Here is a 21568-nt window from a genome sequence, read left to right as displayed (position 1 = left end):
TTATGGCAAACATATGTAATGTAATGTAACCTTAAATACAGGGCGTCTGCAGCTAATCTGATGATGGCTCAGCATCTAGGTTCTGGTATAGGAGAAAAAAAGACAACGCACGACTCATAGTGTATTAAACAAATGTAAAGTGCAAATTGCGAGCAGGTAAGTATTGCACGTACAAGATATTACTATCATTCAGGAATTACATGTCAGGTACATGTTACCCCTTTGGACAATGCGTTTCAGGAAATCAGCAACTCCAAGCGTCCGCTGCGGTTCTGTCCAGAATCGCCGAAGAGGGATCCTCACGAGATGTCTGTGTTGATCCTGAGTCCAATGTAGATAGCCTTCGGTAATAGTCCGTTGGTAAGGGGCATGCAAAATGGAACTTGCACAATATTGCAGGGAATATGTTGGAAGTGTTGGGAGTTCCCTGCAATATTGTGCAAGTTCCATTTTGCATGCCCCTTACCAACCTATAATTATCGATTATTTATTTTGTTAATTAGTATGGTTTGTAGTTGATCACTCCCTATCACCACTCCCCTTTGCACATGTGCAGGTGGCGCTGGCCGATTATCGTGGACACATGCGCGCAACATAATTAGAACGTGTGCGCATGCGCAGATGGTACATAACACTTCTGCACACACTCGGCCAAATGTTCATCTCCTTCCTTGCTGATCCCGCTGCCCTGCAGCTGCTTCGTAGCCCCAGACATCCACCAGAGCTACCGCCCATGCTCCCAGCCTCCACACCCATGCTCCAAGCCTTCCCTGCATGCTCCAATCCCCTCCTTTCTCCTGCTCCCCACACCTCCATCCACTTTCCCGCACCGCCTCTCCTGCTGACTAGATGCACCTTTGCTCCCGGCCAGCGTCTTCCCCCAACCATCTTGGATGAGAATTCCCCCACCTTTATCAGCCATACGTATAACTAGATCGGCATTAGATTTCAATTTCTCCCGAGAATTAAGATTGGATATACGAGAATGTTTACGTATACATAACTGCATGGTCTTCCTCTACCAGTCTGCCAAAGGTATCCACGAAGTGACCCTTGGACTGGTAAGGATAAAATGCAAAGGTGGGTTTGAAACCAGAAGGAAGTACTGGAGTGCATCAAAATCCACCACGCTCCCATTGTCCAACAGATCACCAATCAAGAGAGAATTTGTCTGGATTACTTCCAATTTGCTCCCTACACAGAGGGAAATATTCTTGGTTAAATTTAGAGATGGGCAAATAGTTTTTGAGAATTTGGAGAGTTTTATTTATTGTAAAATAAAGCATTTCAATGTAGTGTGTGCCCAGCATTGTGGCAGATGGCATAGTGCATATGTTTGTCCCTGTACTATTATACCGTAGCTATTTTTGTGCATATCCATCATGCAGCACCAAAATGAGTGCATAAACCTGTAGTAGCTTCTTCCCCTGTGCTTCCTTCAAAAGCAGACTACTTCCACTTCCTGGTTGACAGTTTCATGTTCCTTGTGGAGCAAACCTGAGATACCTCCTGTGAGATACGCTAATAGCTAGATTAGTTACATACGTTTGAGCAGCGAGCAACTCGAAAGTAGGATGTGACAATAATACTCCATATCAGCTGGCTTAGCTCACACTGCTAAAGCAGTGGCCTAAAAAAGCAGTGCTTGCGGATTCTAGTTCTGTTGGGTCCGACACCATTTTAATGATTAGGTTGGTACTTTAGGCTTATTATGAACTCTATATGTTGGTATGGAAATTATTTTAGAAAGTGTGGGACAGGACTCATTTAAATATACTTTGCATAGCCATTAGTATATCTCTCAGGTGTGCTTTTTTTCAGCATAGGCATGTCTCCCTAATTTATTTGTAGGGACGTTTGAGGGTATTTATACACAACTTTCGACTGCTAATAAAATTGGAAAGGTGTGTGTGCGAGTGCGTTTATAACAAAAAGCAAATAGATTCAATTCTAAAAGAAAAATAATACGTCAGATTGCAGTGAATGGTGAATTTTAATGAATCCGGATGGCTTTTCAAGTACAGAATGGATTTTGGCAAAATAATCTGTGGAATTCCGGGAACCGAATTTCTACAGTTTTGCCCATCCCTACTTAAAATGTGTGCGCAATATTAATGTTCTTAAAAATTTGTTAAGATCTATGTGCAGATAAAATTCTTTAGGCGAAGACGACGTGCAAAGGGGAAAGGCTTTTACAGAGTAGACTCATATGCTAAAGCGTCAAAACCATATTGGACAAATTGAAAATACCATTCTCCCTAAGGGTACCTAGATCTGGATCTTTTTGTTTTTATTGGAGGACTTCTTTCCTCCTCATTTCCCTCCCCTTGATGTTCTCTTTTCCTTATCCCTGGACTCCCTTGGAAGTGTAAGAGGGGTGGATGTTTTACTCTCTGTCTAGGGTAAACTTTTGTCCTTGGATGACTGTCACTTTAAAAGGGTCATCGTGCTCTCCTTTTCTATTGTCAAACATCAATTCATAGGGTGCTGACTCCAGAGGCTGAAATCTATTACTTAGTGTCAACTCATTCCTAGAATAGGTGGATTTGGGTCTTGTATCTTTTATTGGAAAAATTCTATCTACCCATATTATTCCTAGATCCTTTATTATCTGAATCAAGTCTGCCTTTGGTTCTGTTAATATTATCCCTATTGTATATTGTTGAAAAAGGGCTTAAGACTTGTATGTATCTTGAACCTCTCTAGGGGTTTGATAATTGAATCGTCTAAGCAGTGTCTTTAAGGGATGGGTTCCCCTATCCTAGTTACATGAACGGTTATTTTTTGTGTCCCAATCTTGATTTTCATGAGCATATAATCAAGTTTATCTATTTTTTTTTCATTTTTGATACTCAATCTGATTTTCATATTTCATTAAACTTGTATTAAGCTCTAAAATGTTTTGAGATACATGCTTTACATCAGAAATTTTCAGTATATCACCCTTTAAGAGGACAATCTCCTTATCAATTCCTATTTCTTTTCATGGATCCAAAGTTTCATCAGACTGAATGAACACTGGTCCAAGACCCCAGTCCATTCATCCAGAAATGTGTGGTCATTAATGCCAAAAGTGAGAGTTTTAGAGACCCTCAGACCCCCATAGGCATTCTAATAAAGATATTATCTACACACTACTTGTTTTCACGATGATGTCACCTTTGAAAAGGTACATTTTTGTTTAGGACTGAACGTTGGTGGAATGTATTGTTTGCACCTGAACCTCTCTTTATGCCATTTGTGATACGATGTTGTAACTGGTACTAATGAAGCTGAGAGAACATTTCATCTACAACTTTCTTTTTCAATCACTATTATATTCGTCTATTACTGGTTGATAAAATTGAAGCACCAGATTAGCAAATCAATAATTTAAGTCGATAATAAACACATTAAAAAAAAATCTTTAACGAATTAGGACTCGTCAGATCTGCTGACGCCTTCAGCACTAGAGGGTTTACGTGGCTAAAACGCTAGTATTTAAGGTTAGATCTATATCTAGGGAACTGACTGGAAAGCTGGTACAGTATGTTGAATCTATACCAAGGCATCAGGCTGTAAAGCAGATAATTGGTACTACTGTTCTGAATCAGGGAATGTGCTTGGATGTAGTTGTTTTAAGAAACAGGTTGGCCAGATTAAATTGTAAGGAAGAAAGTGCAGAGTACTATGTCATAGTGTGAGAAATACGAGCATGTGATGTAAAATGCAAAAGGCCAGATGTTCAATATGCAGTGAAGCGAATTTTCCATGCATGTCAATGGCAGTTAACATGGGATCACGTTGCAATACTCGATATTGGAGCTTAGATAAGCCTGGCCTTTGCTCTGTGCCACTATAAGAAAATAACCACCACATTTGTACAGGTTTCTCCAAGTATAATATATCATTACTTTATCTGCTTTTTATTCTCCCAAGTTAATTTATGCAAATGAACTTTACAAAAACCTTTATTCAGCGTATCTTATATTTGGTTCTGCACTCTTCTCCCCAACAGCACCCAGACACTTACACGCCACAGGACTATAGAGCACCACATTATAGGATCTGGTTACCCATCAGCGCTGTAAATACCACCCGTTAGGAACCACTGATTTGCATCGAAATAAAATCTCAAAACACATTTTAGCAATGATCAAGTACAATTGCTTTTATTTCTGTAATTTTTAATAAGTATAAAACAAACCACCTCAACGTTGTGTGAACAAATTGGATCACAAGGCGTGTGTATGCAATGAACCCTTGTAATGCTTCACAATGCACATGGTCATTTAACATTAGATGGAGTACACCATTTAGGAAACAGAATTCATTTTCTGGAAAAATATCTCTCATAATAAAATAGGATACCTTGTTTTATTTTCTTCTTCAAAAAATAACATTTGATTTAATCAACGTTGATTTACCTCATTATGAAGCACCTGCAGCGTGACAGCCAATTAGGTGGCTAATTTGTCTGCCTCGCCCCCTACTTGTAATCTCATGCACAGTAGTTTCCAAGCCCTCAAAAATACCAATGTGCTCCTCCTCTGTCATCACATTGTCAGGAGAGCAGACTTTCCAGGCTACATATCAAGCTCCCGAAATGTGTGTCTTGATACTTAAACTTATTATCTTCCTCTGCTCTCACTAAATGTAGTAAATGTCATAGTCTTCTTACAATTTACATGGATCTGTTGGACAGGCATATTTACACCACCCTAGACATAGAAACTTTTTAGGATTGAGATTAAAAGGAGAAACACATACAACATGGTACATCCTACATTAATATTTGCATTGCCGAATTCAACAGTAATGGCTCTTCTTGTTCAATTTTAGCATCATGCAAATCAGTCAATTAACACTGCATTGACATTCCAAAATAAACAGTCAAAAATATCTCTCAGAACATTATGTTAATGACAAATACAGTTTAGAAGCTGGATACATGGCCTATTTGGTATCTTCATTTTTTAAACATATTTAATATACAACACCATGGAAATGTACAAATTTGAAATTAGTAGGTGCATCATAATGAGACATTGGTGGTATTAGGGATGACTTTTATGGCAGCTTACAGACCAGAATGATCAAGGCTACTATTTTTACATATGGTCCAAGAGGATTTAAAATGGCCCCAACACTGCTGATGTGTGAAACAGGCAAGAGAGTAAATCCTCTCAGCTGGACTGGCACCAATATGATACATGTGCAACTTACAAAAGCATAGACACACAATTTGCGGTTCAACATTGTAGGCCTCAAGTGAATAAGAAGCCTCCAGCGACTTCAGGTGAGCACTTTGGCTTTTGCATTCTTGGACACGACTGCCCCATCTTATAGTATAAGAGATATCACTTCATGATGTATGGAGCACACAGAACCATGCAGCTTCTTAAAGAAATACATGATGGAAGCTACAATCTTACACACGACAATGTACATTATTTACTAAAGTCTCCCACATGCCAAACTGGGGCAAAACCAGTGTAATTGTATTTGGACTAGATTTTACAATAGAAAAAAACACCAATTGCTTTCAATGAGATCCCTTTCCCTAGATAAATACAGTGCTAATTTTTTGCACTGGTTTTACTGTAATCTACAACCACAAAACTTTAGTTTCTCTCTTATATTATGAAATACCCCCATAGAAAGTATAACATTATCTAGTGAGGTAATGGGGTCAATTTATTTACCTCTTCCAAATCTTCAACATGAATAACATGTTTTACATGAATTACAGTAACATGAATGACATCTGCCAGCATGTCACCATTAAATGATCTGTCATGACATCCTTGAGTTTGCCTAATATATATATATATATATATATATATATATATATATATATATATTCCAGCTGGTTAATCTACATTGTCTGTAATTATAACTCCCAGAAGCTCCGTTTCACTCTTAACTCAACACTTCATATGCTTAGTGGCTTCATATGCTTAGTGGCTCTTTGATATTTCCTCTTTAGTGTGGTTATCTGGTGTCAACTCAACTCCTGCAGCCTTTTAGTCATGTAACATCATAAAAAAGGTGGGGTGTACAGGAAACAGTGTGGATTCAGTGACAAATATCTGCAATATTACTCAAACAGGCACAATGCTTTAACAAACACTTTGTCCATCGGTGGACTAAGTTAGTATCTTTAACATGTAAGCAACGTGTCAGAGACACAAGTCAGGTGGCAGGTATATCTCATGCTTATCACAACTGCATGCTTATTTTGAAGAACACATACAGTAAAGCACACATTTGTGGTCCACCCTTTCTTTGCTTAACCCATTTGCTGCAAGAGAGGCCAGAAAAATAATGAGATTTTCTTTTAAATAAAATATAATTCGGAAACTATAGCATGCACACTCAATTACGCTCTTCACCTCACCACAACCTTCAGGTACAGTACGATTTGGAAACGGTACTCAACATCTTTGTTACTAGAGGGGCCATCAAAAACAAATGTGTGTGTGTGCCATCTACAGATTCTTAGCTGATTTCTCTGCTCTCTACAGATTCTTAGCTGTTTGCCTCTGCTCTCTACAGATTCTTAGCTGTTTGCCTCTGCTCTCTACAGATTCTTAGCTGATTTCTCTGCTCTCAACAGATTCTTAGCTGTTTGCCTCTGCTCTCAACAGATTCTTAGCTTTTTGCCTCTGCTCTCTACAGATTATTAGCTGTTTGCCTCTGCTCTCTACAGATTATTAGCCGTTTGCCTCTGCTCTCTACAGATTATTAGCTGTTTGGATCCTGCTATCAAACCTGCTGTATACTGGCTCTAGATATAGATTTTATAGACCTTTTTATTCTTCACTCAAGACTTTATTAGCCTGTTACGGATATTTCTCAATGGGTTGATGGCTCTGCTGACAAGTTACCTATTGATGTTTCCATTTGACAAGTCCAGGAACAATATACAGTTTTAGGAAATGCTATTGAGGGGTTAGAAAGTGGTGCTGTACCATGGGTTCTTAGCTCCAACAAAATGCTAAATGTTACAGGCAAACACATTCTTTACATGAATAAAAAAAACAGGCTATAACAATATGGTCAATGCATGAACCATTACAGAGTAAGAAAATGCACTGGCCTGCAGACAAGGTGAAAAGAATAAAGCTAGCCCTGTAATATTTACAGATTTTGTTGTGGCAATAGGTTTTGAGTGCACAGCTAATTCACCTGTAATATGGTGAGACATGGCAGGAAATATAGAGAGTACTGTACACTGTGTTTTATTCCAAAAGACTTCAAAATGACAGTTGTGCTCAAACAGGAAAGGCGGGAATCACAGCAGAAATCGCTCCATAAACTACAATATAGAACATGATCCTGTAGCACTCGTTAACTTAATGACCAGAGTCAAATAGACATTTCAAGTCTTTTAATAATGCAGACATAGTGCACAACGTTTCAGGGAAATCCCTTCTACAGGTGGCCCACAAACAGGTCTGTGTATGTGTTTAAACCTGAAGAAGGACTTTCCCTTCCCAAATGTCTATTTGACTCTGGTCACGAAGTTAATGAGTGCATCAGGATCCTCTTCTACACTGTTATTTAGTCCTCACTGTTGAAAGTTCAGCAGCCTACAGTTCAGATGTATGATTTACCGCATTACTGTATCTCCTACTGTACTCTTGGATTTCCCACACATGAAAATAACCAGGCGACATTTTATGGAGCGGCAAAGCTTTTCCAGCCAATCTGCGAGATTTTCTGCGAAGCATCCCACTAATAATGCTTACAAAACATTACAGCATGGACAAAGAGAGAACAAAACACAAAGGCATCACATAAACCACAGCCTAAGGCCGCGATTATAGTGCCGGCGGTGGCGCATCAAATACATGGTGTCAAATGATGCTGCACATAGTGGGTGTGACCGCGTGGAAGCGCGACGGAGCGGCTGTATCCAGAGACGACAAAATTATTTGTTTTAGATGCGCCGGCCGCGTCACGTGCCGCCGGCATTATAATTGCGGTATTATGGGTTGTGACAATTCTACATTGTATACAAAATACAGCAACTATAGCAGAAGTGTTTCACACATGGGTCACCACCAGCATCACTGCATCATGACAACAGTTTTGCGGCTTTTTATCCCTTATCAGATTTTTCCCCAATCCACAAACAATTAGCTATTCCAATAAAGTGATATTAATGCATGTGATCAGTGTAAATTCATACAAAAAAAAATCCTTTCACCCTCCCCAAATCAAAAATAACATATTTTTTACTCTTTAAAACGTTCACTCGGCCTATACAAATATCATTTAAAGAACAAACATAAAAACAAATCAAAATTCCACTCCAAAACAGAAATAAAAAGCATTTTACATTTCTGTAACAAAGAAAATGAATAATATTTTTTGGTCAAACCTTTCCTGTTACCATTTCTACAAGGTGTTTTGTAAAGTATTATAAATCCTTAAATACAGTATATATTATTAATTACAGTAACATCTCATGCATTTTTTTCTGTACAATGAATCAGCTCAGTAGTATAACAAGTGTATACATTCCTAAGGGTCTGGTGTGCAATGGGAGATATTTTAGAGAGGATGAAAACGCAAACATTAGGTCTATTTGTTTATATATATTTTTTATGGCAAACAATGATATACAGAAGTTACTGTTTATGTCCCGTTTCCTTTCTGGCAACTTTTTTTTTTTTTTACTAGAAACCCAGGGTTTTGTACGCTTTTGAGATGTCACAAGAGAATAATGTCACTATTGTACCACAAAACATAGCACAGGTTAAATACATTGAGGAAAATGGTCATATCCCGCAGAAGGCCTTTTGCAGCTAGTGTAGCCTCCTAAGCATCAGTGAACAGGTATTCAAATGGATAAATGTCAGATCTTAGGATGTCATGGAAAAGCCAGATGCATATTACAGGAGAAGTTTACATGTATGATCTGGATATTCCTCATGATGCAATATAAATTATACCTATAGTATGCACTGTTAACCATCTAAAATAGCCTTGGTTTTGTAAACAGTACCTGCTGAGCCCTCTGTTCATTTATGATGTTAAGAGGCCAGCAGGGTCAAATAGGAAACAGAGCTGCAGACAGGGCAATGCTCTGTAAATGTATACTACTTTCAATATATATTTTCCCAGCTACTGTGTAGGGAAATAATTGTATGCAGGTAATCAACATAATTTAAGTGAGTTGCACATTCCCTTACAGATGGGAGGAAAACATTAAATTAAACTCAATGCCAGTTTGAATGAGTTTTAATATACGGATCATCCTTTACTTTCTATAGCAGGTTTTAGCATACGTCCCAGCAGTGCAAGATCTTTGTTTGTGATCATTTGCTGCCAATATTCCCAGTAGTTTGAGCAGCAAACTGTAACAATAGGTAATGGTACAGTACCCACTGATAGCAGGATTCATTGTTCTGTAGCTGCTGAGTTACACTGACTAAAGGATTGATTGAAACTGAAAGGCAGCCATTTAGTGAACCCTGGGAAGCAGGATCTTTGCTGATCGATCAGGAGAGAACACATTAATTGGCAGTTTAGGTCATTCGTTTTCAATAAAGGTAATCAAAGGCTGCATACAGTATATTAAAACAAAAAAGTATTTTTTTTTTTATATTTTTAAAAGTGCTGCTTGAACTGCCTCTTTAATGCAGTTATGAAAAATATGCTTTTTGAAACCAAGCAAATTTTTTAGGAATTTTAATATTAACAAAGGACATATCTGATGCATAATCCCTTTTTTTTAAATGTACATATTTTGGAGTCTCATAAGATGTAAATTCAAGGATGGGAAGACTTAACATGGCATAATTTGAAGCAAATGTACAATCTTTTCAGTGGAACACAATTTGTTGCAGAACACTCCAGCATTAAAGCTGAAGAAATTAACATTTCATCTGACACTGGGTTAGTTGGATGTTCCATGCACAAAGCATAAGTAAAGAAAGCCTTCAAAGTGGACCAAATAGATATAATTAGCTTCCTAACTCTTTAGGCGTAGGTGATTGACTCCACTGATGTTGTCATCTTGTTGCACATTAGTGACATTACAGCTACAAAGGAAATCTCAAGATCTTGTGAAAGCCCAGCATAGTATTTATAGATCAAAAAATAGAGAGCATGTCCCCAAAGAATAGTGCTACTAAAACCCTGGACAAGCGAAATGGGCAAAAATGTGCAGAGACTATGTAAAGTACCCCTTTTAATTAGTAGAGACTCGGTGGAATGAATATGACTGCTTTGGGAAAGTGGTATAATAAGCCACAGCACAAACCAGAGAGCAAAGGGGACAGACAGGGCGGAAGGAGATGCCAATGGCCCCATAGTAAGCAGTGCCACCGGCAAATCCCGAACCCTGACTAACACCCAACAGCGAGCCTGGTAAATGTGTCGGTGTGTAACAATTCCCAACCTGATTAGGTTACAGCAAATATTCAGCATAGAAGCAGGCAACGAACAATTCAGCTGGTAGAGTACTCACGGACCCAGCGCTGCAGGAGAATCAGTCTATTCGTCCAGGTGTGTGTCCCTCATGGGTAAGTAACACACGAAGATAAAGGAGAGAACATCACAAAATAGAGAGAACTGGAGGCAAATGGCTCAAAACATAACAAAATAGTTTATTGAACCATCAAGCCGACAAAAGGTTTAAAATCAGAACCTATAAGAGTTTCGGATTTTAAACTTTTTATCGGCTTGATGCTTCAATACACGATTTTATTTATATGTTTGATCCATTTGCCTGCAGTTCTCTCTATTTTTGCGTTGCTCTCTCCTTTCTCTTCGTTTGTTAGTATTTATAGATCTACTGTATGATGTTTTGCAGAAGTAGCTCTGAGGACACAATGAGTTGAAGCTTCCCTTGGCCATGTACATTTTATGTACTAAACACCACAACAGGTAAAACTACCTTACTTCTGCTGTTTACAGTATGTGCCTTTTAACCCTTTGCAACCAAACAGGATTGGCTTACGTTCTTCTTGCATTGCTTTGCATGTCCTACTACAAACAAGTTCAAGCGAAATAAAAAGGTAACAAAGCAGCTGGCAAAGCAGAAATTTCATGTTACTTTTGTTGGTGTCAGAAGAAACGAAAGCTTCAAAGGTTTAAGGGAAGCAGTATCTAAATATAACACAATTGATGTTTGAACAAGCAACTACAGAAGTTTGAAATAAGATCTAGAGGGTGTTACGGCAGGTGCATGCAGCCGTATGTGACAGATTCAAAGCTTTATAGTAGAATTGCATGGTTGTGGGATTCAACGTGACAATAGGTAGGTTCATACCTGAAATGCAATGCTGTAATAACATGACACCGACTGTAATAAATCACTACATTAGTAGCGACACATTCCCTCTTTTGTTCCGTTTGAGAGTGAGGTTGGGAACATAAAAGGACACCTGAAGCGGTGACTTTTGTGGGGAAAAAAAACATGTAACAGTTGACAATTGGTTCTGTCTCGCATATTATTCCAGTTCCAGACGGCATACAAATTTTAGGTGGTTTAGTTGCTGACTATACCTGGTATAATCTAAAATGTTGAAACATGCAATATGGCTTTAAGACCCGATGGCTGCTTAATACTAAGCAGTGTTAACATTCACTTCAAATGCACTCAAGGTGGACGAAGGTTTTGCACGGTTTAGTAAATCTGACCTAAGCTTTAATCCTCTCAATAAAATAAATCTTGGTATGAATGTGATAAGGTTTAATAAATTACCCTAAATTCCCCAGCCTGTGGTTTAGTCTATAGAAAGTAAGTGAAAATGCAGTCACACTGTAATAGCTGAACAAGAACTGGTGCTAGGGTATGGCTGAAGAGGCAAACAATTAAGACTTACGTTGGAAAAAGTCTCATGCTGATATGGATGAAAGGACAACATTTCCCACCAGGCAGAACTGTACAGATAAATATATTCTGAGGAGCGGTAGAGTATGGGCAATTTTTACCAAGACCATCTAAACTTTCACATAGCCAATGTCACAGATGATCATTGCTATATGATGCACATTAGTACAAGTGAATCTGACACCTCATATAACAATGTACACCTTTTGGCAATGGTATACAGTATTAGAGTTTGGCAGACTACTGTCTTGTCTGTGAACCGAATATGAAACCTGCAGCATCTGATTTCTATACATCTTGACTACAACACCTGCAGGGTGCTTCTCCTCTCCCATGGCGGTGGATTCATGCTGTGCAAACACTTTCTTGGTAACCACCATCTAATGCACGTAGTGGCTTCCCCTTCGGTTTCATCATTTCACGTGTATGCCAGCACTATTGGACTTTAAATCTCTTCAAATTGTCTTGACATAAACATCTTGCGTTTATAAGAGTTATTTCGCGTTTGCAGATTCAATCCTAAATGGCCCCTTTACAATGACTAATTTTTACCCCCCCAACCACAATTTAGCTGTCCAGTTATTGCACCTTTTATGTACAGAAAAAAAGCCACACACAAATATTTCAGTATTTTTTGACATTTCACCCGCATTTGTCTAATAGTTGGAGACATGCAAGTCCTGCTGTTCTCTTCAGATCTTTAAATATGCAGGAGACTTCAGTTTGAATTGCAACTTGAGGATCCTTTACTTAGAAATGTTGTTGTCTGAGTGTCGTGAATGTCTTTTCCTCTCGTCCTGCAGAAGCAAAAATAGAACATGCGCATAAGAGACACACTCGACTTCGACAACCAGGCTCTTTTTGTGACACTAGACAAATTGTTACTAACTTTCCAAAATTACATTCATACAAGAATATTTCATTATGAGTTATATGACACAGTATTATGTAATGATTTCATAAATGGCTATATGGCAGTCCTAAAAGATATAGCTTTCATGGGTGAGTACATTATACACTATATTGCTTCTGGCCATGTACAGTACTAATATATACGGTGTATTGCACTGACGCTTATTGGTGTAGTTATGCAACTATCCTTTATACTATTAATTAGTGTCGGTGTCATTAATTTCAATACATTAGTCAAATACATTTTTGCTTTGAAACATTACTCTTGCTTCATTATTATGTTCTGAGTGCTGGGAAGCCTATGTGTACTGTATTTATGTCCATCTCTTACCCAGTACCGGGGCCCATGCAAGGGTATTTGACGCCCTGGGCCAGGGGTCTCCAAACTCAGTCCTCATGGGATACCAACAGGCCGGCTTTTATGGATATCCCTGTTTCAGCACAGATGGCTCAGTCTTTGACTGAGCCCCCTGTGCTGAAACAGGGATATCCATAAAAGCCGGCCTGTTGGCGGCCCTTGAGTTCTGAGTTTGGAGACCTCTGGCCTAGGCGAACCTTCAGCTTGATGCACACCCCTTCCACCCCCCACACAAACTCACAGACAATTAACGTTCAGATTTAAAAAAAAATATCTTACCAAAACATTCAAATGTTATACCCAATACATTCATTCAAACACCACCCCCTCATTTTACACCTCTCTCCCATTTTACCCCTCTCCCCCTCATTTTACCCTATCTCTCCCTCATTTTACCCCCTCTCTCACCCCCACTCGCATTTTACCCCTCCCCCCACATTTTATCCCTCTCCCCCTCTGTCATATTATGTTCTGAGTGCTGGGAAGCCTATGTGTATTTATGGCACTCTCTCTTACCCAGTACCAGGGCCGGTACAAGGGTATTTGACGCCCTAGGCGAACCTTCAGCTTGATGCACCCTCCCCCCCACCCATCATTCTCATATGGAAATATTAAAAGAAGATAGAGGGCTGAGTGGCTCAGTATGTAAACAATAATGACTTTGGAAACAATGACACTGACTTTGAAGTAGGTGAGTCTGATAAAATCCCGGGGTCGGCTTCTTGTGACCTTGGGCAAGTCACTTTATGTCCCCGTGCCTCAGGCACCACTCAGATTGTAAACTCATCTGAGCAGGGACTGTGTCGGTAAAATGCTATGTACTGTGCTGCCATCGTCCTATACGTGCATGACTGATGTAAATAACGCATTTGTAACTATGTCTCTCCGCTTGCGCACAGCTTCGGTACAGGTAAGGAGCCGATATTGTGCTGACAGGTGCATGCGTGAGCTGCCGTTTGCCTATTGGGCGATATGTCCTGACTCGCGAGTGTTCTTAAAGTAAGTGTCCTTAAACCGGGGTATGTCTGTATATTGTCCCACTAGGAGTAAAATGTTACATGAAATTAGGGTATTATTGTTACACAGAGTCGCAGAGCAGATGGAGATGTAGAATACGATTGAGTAGAGATGTAGAAGAAACATGCTAATTGACAGGTGTCAGCTGTCTTGTACCTATGGCCTATGATGGGAGAACAATCACCTGTACAACTTTGTGACATTTGCCGAGCAATTTATTGCACATAATAGGTTGACTCGTGTGGGGAGTCACTTCCCCTCTGACAGGCACGCAAATATAATGAACCCAAATTATTCCATACTGCCTGGTACAAATGGATGTCAATGCAGGGTTTTATTTTCTGTGCTCGTCTTGCAGAGTGTCAGATCTTTCTGCTAAACCGGTGCAAGTTTCTGGACAAGCTTAAAAAATCACCATAAAGGTTTCAGAGACCGCTTGTTGCACATCAGATTTTTGGATCTAATAGATCTAAAAAAAATGCTATTGCAATCTACAAAACTGTACAAACAACATCCATAAGGAATACTCACGTTGGTTCAATAGCTGTACAGATTACCCTGCCCTGGTAGTCTGTTTCCCCAAAAGTAAAAAGTGGCATACAGTCTACATTAACTATTTATTGTAGATAAACAATATTTTTAGAACACTACCGTAAATTGTGTGTGCATGTATAATTTTATTTATATAACGCCAATAGTGTGCGCAGCGCTTCACAAACTTACAATACAAGGTAAATAAAGTACAAACAATGGGGATACGCGCTGCAGGTAAATGACAAGATAAGGCAAAGGGAGGCCCTGTCCCAAAGAGCATAATCTAAGTAGTACATCTTATTTTCCTCTTGAGGACAATATGTAGCCAGGATTAAATGTATCCAATGATGATGGATATAGCACCACAGCTGACACAAAGACAGAAGGAAGAAAAGCAGTAAAGTCAATAGATTCCATGGCTTGTGCAATGTGCATACAGATGCAGCATCTCAGCTGCCACAGTGCATGTACTGGTGGACAGAGTGCAAAGGGTTCACCGTCCGTGGCACAGTGCTTGGCAGGGGATAATAGCTGATCAGGATTAACACAGCGAGTGTCCCTGCTTCTGAAGGGGACTCCTGCTGTGTGAATCCTTTCGGGCTGTATCAGTCTGTAAGAGACGCGCAGTAAGAATAGACAGAACCAGTCACTCTCCCTGAGCGCCTCTAACATGCGATCGCCCAGCTTTTATTTTACTAACACAGTATCAAAGTAAGGGGTCTCCGGAGCTGAACCGCATTATTTTCAGCCTCTGGGACCCCTGCTTCCCGAGTTACAGACCCCGGTATGGGGTCCCGGTATCTCCACCATGTTTAAATGTCCTGGTCACGTGACCAAGACATTTAAACAATGCAGAGAGGTACCTGCACCCCATACTGGGGCCTGTAACTCAGGAATAAGGGCGTCCCAGAGGCTGAAAATAATGCGGTGATTAAGGGGTTACAGGTCAGTAGTTAGTTTTAATATTTTACTGTCGCTGCCCACTGAAGAAGAGGAGGACACAGAGGAAGATGAGGAGGACACAGAGGAAGAAGAGGAGGACACAGAGGAAGATGAGGAGGACGGCCCTCATCCTGCAGGGAAAAATGCAACTTTTATTTACTATATGCTTGCTTGGTAATGTTTTGGTTATGTTTTATTTTTTAATGGACAAATGTGCTATTATCCAGATTTGGATAATAGGCATACTGCCCGTTACAGTACTGTATGTGTTGGGGGGGGGGGGGGGGGGGTTGTTGGGTGTATAGGGGGTGAGTAGTAGGTTGCCCATTCATTGCCATTTGGGGTTATCTTTGCTCCAATTGAGGGCATAGGTAACGACACTGGCAATCAACGGGTTTATTGACTAGTATTGGTGTTTGTATTGTATTTTAATGTTTATTGGGGATAGAGGGGGTGCGTGAAGGGAGTTGTTGCCCAGGGGTGGCTAGTGGGAGGGGTTACCCCTTCATTGCCTTAGTGGTTACTACCATTAAGGTAATGACGGGGTTAATCCTTCCCGCAACCTTTCCGGTAGGCCTAACACCCCCTTCATCCACCCCCTCTACCCCCCCAAAAAAAACAGGTACTCTGGCTTAGCCCCTTCATTACTTTAGCGGCTAGCCTCTAAGGTAATAAAGCTGCATATATTTTAATAGTATTGAAGCAGGGGGTGTCCAGAGTTGAACCACATTAATTTCAGCCCCAGGGACCCCCTGCTTCCCAAGTTACTGGCCCGGGTATGGGGTGCTGGTATCTCCGCCATGTTTAAATTCTCCCACGTCATGTGACCGGGGCATTTAAACAATGCAGAGAGATACCGGCACCCCATACCGATGCCTGTAACTCGGGAAGCAGGGGGTCCCCGAGGCTGAAATTAAAGCAGCTCAGCTCTGGAGACCTGCTTCAATAATATGTTATTAAAATAAACGCAGCGCAATCGCCTGTTAGAGGCGCACAGGGAGAGTGACTGATTCTGTCTACTCTTCCTGCGCGTTTCTTACAGACTGATGCGGTCCGGTAGGATTCACACAGTGGGAGTCCCATTCAGAAGCAGGGACCCCAACTGTGTTAATCCTAATGGGCCATTAGTCTGTCTGCGGGGATTCTGCGAGCACACGGGACCAGACCCGTACCCGAGCCGGAATCAGTGCCCACTGCACGACAAACCATTGTGCTACATCTGTACCTAATGTATTATAGCAAAACACACAATTTGTCCTATTGTATGTAGCACTGGGGCTTTTTGTCTTTTGTTATATACATGAGGTCAAAATCCCAGTACACACACCTAGATTTGTGCCAAAAGGAATGCTACTGGGATTGAGACCTCCTATACTGTATATAATAAAAAGACAAAAAGCCCCAGTGCTACATACAATATGACACATTTTGTCTTTTGTGATATACATTAGGTAACAAACATAGTAGAACTACTTTTGATACAAATATACTGTACAGGCATACCCCGCATTAACGTACGCAATGGGACCGGAGCACGTATGTAAAGCAAAAATGTACTTAAAGTGAAGCAGTACCTTTTCCCACTTATCGATGCATGTACTGTACTGCAATCGTCCTATACGTGCATAACTGATGTAAATAACGCATTTGTAACAGGCTCTATAGTCTCCCCGCTTGCGCACAGCTTCGGTACAGGTAGGGAGCTGGTATTGCTGTTCAGGACGTGCTGACAGGCGCATGCGTGAGCTGCCATTTGCCTATTGGGCGATATGTACTTACTCGCGAGTGTACTTAAAGTGAGTGTACTTAAAGCGGGGTATGCCTGTATATGGAGTGATAGGTTTGGGTTCCCAATTTACAGCGGCTGTATGCGTTTGTGGAACGTGTACCACATTGTTCACTGGTAAATGTTTACCTTTGAGTTTCACTAATGTTGACAGCAATGTCCTTGGAAACTCTGGCAAGAAAAACATGCCAGTCTGTGATAGTTTATGGTCATGGGTTGTATATATCCTGTCCTTTTCTATTTATAGCTCTGCTGGCATTCATTCCCATTTTAGGATGACAAAAACATAAAACGGGAAATGCATGTTATAGCACATAACTTCTAGCCTCACTGGACTACTGCTTTGTCATCAAATAAATATTTCTGCAGTTGCTAGCATTGAAATAAAAAAAAAAAGACTTTGAATGCATTCTATTAAATTAACAACAACAAAAAAAGTGTTCTTTATTGAAAGCCCAATGAGTTTACTGACATTTTGACTCTACATGCAGAGCCTTCATCCGGGTTTTATATATATATATATATATATATATATATATATATATATATATATATATATATATAGCCCTCCTCAGGGTTCATATGTAAAGGCATGTATATGTATGTATATATATATATATATATATATATATATATATATATATATAGATATATGTATATATCTATATATATATATATATATATATATATATATATATATATATATATATATATATATATACACACACATACATGCCTTTACATATGAACCCTGAGGAGGGCTGTGCTTCTGCAGCCAAAATATCAGTAAATTGATTGGGCACGGTAACAGACTTATCACTGTTTGAGAGAAACGGACTTAAAATCCAGCAGTGTGCTGGTTAATTGCACACAATTGAACACTCCACCTGACTGATTAGGACTTTTACAAAAGCCTGATGTGATAAACAGGAGATAGATTCCTTAGCTCACATTTGGGCTGACATAAGGAGGACTGCAGAGATTTTCCTCAGCACACAAGGTGCTGCAATGAGGAGAGAGTCTTGAAGCACACTGGACTGTATGTTGACAGCAAGACATGAGGGGACAAGACCTCTATACCTGGACACGGACATTTCCATAGTACACAAGAGTGCTGAGCCTGGAGAGCAGCGAGGCCTTTCCCTACAGCTACAACATCAGAAACAGATCAGAGACTTTGTTGTGCATATATTATACGCGCAAGCGCAGTAGCCACCGGCTCGGCACGCATGCTCAGCAGCAGCCGCCGGGCAGCTCATGCACAGGAGCAACAGCAACCCAACCACACTTGGGAGGCAGAGGCACCACATACACACACACACACACACACACACACACACACACACACACACACACACACACACACACACAGACACACAGAGCCACACACAAGGATTCACAGTTAGTATAAATATCTAAAACAGAGGGCGTGTGTCACTGCGTTGTCACTGAAATAGTGTTTTGATTTTTAATTAAAAACATGACCATCACAAATAGAGTTTCTGTGACAAAACGGTGACAAAAGACAAAGCAGTTTCACTTAAAATTCACGTGCTCGACACACACACACACACTTTTTTTGCATAATTTAAGATTGTCTTGGAATTTTTTATTGTTTCTAAATACTGAGACCACTACCCAAGGAGCCGCTCACATTATGATATTCTTCACTGACATACATGTATTTTATCTACAATAGTGCAGCGATCTTATCTCTTATGCTGCACTGAGGACATTGGATACATGTTGCTATAACCACAATGAATGTCCTTACTTTATTGAATACAGTATAATACATAGTTGTTGCAGGGTACATGCAACTACACACGCGGTTTTCTTGACAAGGCTGTTTTATTTTGCCTTGAAAAATATACAGCACACAAAACAAAAATAGCTCTTTTTCAGCAACAAACGAAAATGGCTTTTCCTTCAGCAAACCGAACAAAACAGTTTCTCTTTAGCAGACATATATATATATATATATATATATATATATATATATATATATATATATATATATATATATATATATGCAGATACCCTTTTTCTATGCAGGGGACAGACCGTTCACAGTATCACTACTTTGCTACTCAGACCTTGTTTTCAGGAATCACTTTAGCAGCTTACTCCTCTCTCATCAACAGCCTCCCTCTGTCTACAGCCTGGGTTTTAACACACCTTGATTAGGCAGCTGGGATCCAACTAATTATCCTGAGGTTCCCAGCTGAAGTTAACCTAGTCAGTGCTGCACTGCAGACTAGACATAGGTTTTCCAGGCATATAACTGGTGGCTTTTGTTTACCCTGTCACAATAGTCATGACAGAAACAGCTTTGGATTAATTACATTGATTACTTTTCATAACATGAATGTGGTCAGTGCATGAGTCAAAGTAGCTTTAGAAAAGTAGTGGTATTCTGGCTGATTGAAGAAAGGTCTAAGGCTATGAAATTGGGGTAGAGCTGGCTTGTATTTTACCAATATTTTTTGATGTACAGTAACAAACAGAAAAAGAAGGAAATAAAACTCTTTTTCTTTAAAAAGAAAAGTGGGATTATAAGTGCGGAAATTAAAAAGTTAGTGGTACTCTGGGTTTGTGAATAGAAAGGTAGTTATACTCCGTATCCTAGTACAGTTGCAGCAGGCATAATTGCACCAGCTGGCGCATGCTATGGAGCGTTCATCTCGCCTCTTTTTCATGCACGGTAATCCTCTTAGAATGGCGTCTGCTCCCCTTAGATCGTTATATGTGCCCTGCTGAAACGTGCCAGCAGTAGCAATAACGGCTGCTACATCGCTACTATCACTTCAAGCACAGGATTAATGTCTTATTAAACAAAATTGATTAACACGTGTCTCATAATAATATGTATGTCTATACATAAAAATAATTAGGATTTGCTATTGTTTAACTGCCAAAATTTCTCTTTATCTGTTATATCAATACATGCTCTGTCTGTGATACAGACACAATGTATAAACATGCATTTTCCTGTGAAACCCCCATTCTCCAAATCTCATAACTTTTGACACACAAATGGCTTTGAGCTGGCAGTGTTCATGTGGTTACAGTTACTGTAATACTACATTCCAGGAAGCACTAATCCTTTAATACTGAATGTTTTAAACGCCTGGTTACCATTTAACAAAGAATTCTGATATTGAAGATTTATATTCATGTGCATCCAGGAATGCTGAAAACTTTATTCAGTGCTATATATGTAACCAAAAAAACAAGTCAAAAGCCCCAGGCAAAGGTCCCAGACATAAAAGCTTATATATTAAATAGTACGAATGACCTATTGAGTGGCCATTGTTTTTAATCAGCCGCACACGAGAAAGGGAGGGGGCTAATTGACACAGATCAACACTTTTGCTCTGCCTTTCACTGTACAGGCATACCCCGGTTTAAGGACACTCACTTTAAGTACACTCGCGAGTAAGGACATATTTTCAATAGCCCCATACCCCTGTGTCCATACGCTCGCTTCGCGAGTACGGACACTTATTCTGCCCTACAGACCGCCGTAATAGTGACGCGCTGATTCCCCTCGCCCAATAGGCAAACGGCAGCTCGCGCATGCGCGGTCAGCACGTCCTGAACAGCAATACCGGCTCCCTACCTGTACCGAAGCATCGACAAGTGGGAAAAAAAGGTGTTGCTTCACTTTAAGTACATTTTCGCTTTACATACATGCTCTGGACCACTGCGTACGTTAATGTGGGGTATGCCTGTACTGTAAATTGCTCCATATTGACACTGTGTTTATATACTGGATGTGATGATTTGGGGGACACAAAGGGGTCTAAGTACTGAGACAATCTTGGAAGAAGATTGACGCAAAGAATGTAATTTTTTTTGTCAGTGTATCAAGGCCTTCGCTTTCATTTTTGCTGCAGGTGCATCAACTTGTCGTTAGGGGGGGTTCAGAGAAGCGTTGCATAGGTTTTAAATGAACTGTGCACCTCTGTGCATCACTTTCTTATTCTTTCTACAGTACATGCGAGAAAAATGTGCCAGAACTGAGATGTTCTCTCTGGCATGATATCGTGCAATATATTGTTGGATACTGACTGCCATGGCATTTCCACTAAAACCAATAGAAACTGTGTGTGTGTTGAGGTAAAGAGAACGTTTACAGTTAGTGTTAGGACCTGTAGAAAGCGCATACCTTGGAGTGGTTACAGGC

At 40.0% G+C, this 21568-nt stretch overlaps 1 protein-coding gene across 1 annotated transcript in view; it reads right to left on the bottom strand.

Annotated features, from left to right (window-relative positions):
- Positions 1–4135: 4135 nt before the first annotated feature.
- The window catches only part of ATP2A3 (ATPase sarcoplasmic/endoplasmic reticulum Ca2+ transporting 3), a 241979-nt gene continuing 224546 nt past the window's right edge, over positions 4136–21568 (bottom strand). The window contains exon 22 of the mRNA XM_075589990.1: positions 4136–12627. Within this exon, the coding sequence (XP_075446105.1) occupies positions 12549–12627 (79 nt within the window). The 3' untranslated portion in view covers positions 4136–12548. The remainder of the gene's footprint in view (positions 12628–21568) is intronic.

This window comes from Ascaphus truei, chromosome 3 (genome assembly GCF_040206685.1).
Source record: "Ascaphus truei isolate aAscTru1 chromosome 3, aAscTru1.hap1, whole genome shotgun sequence".
In the NCBI taxonomy this organism is placed as follows: Eukaryota; Metazoa; Chordata; class Amphibia; order Anura; family Ascaphidae; genus Ascaphus; species Ascaphus truei.
The sequence above is the reverse complement of the archived record's forward strand: the minus strand, read 5'-3'. Positions and strand labels throughout refer to the sequence as shown.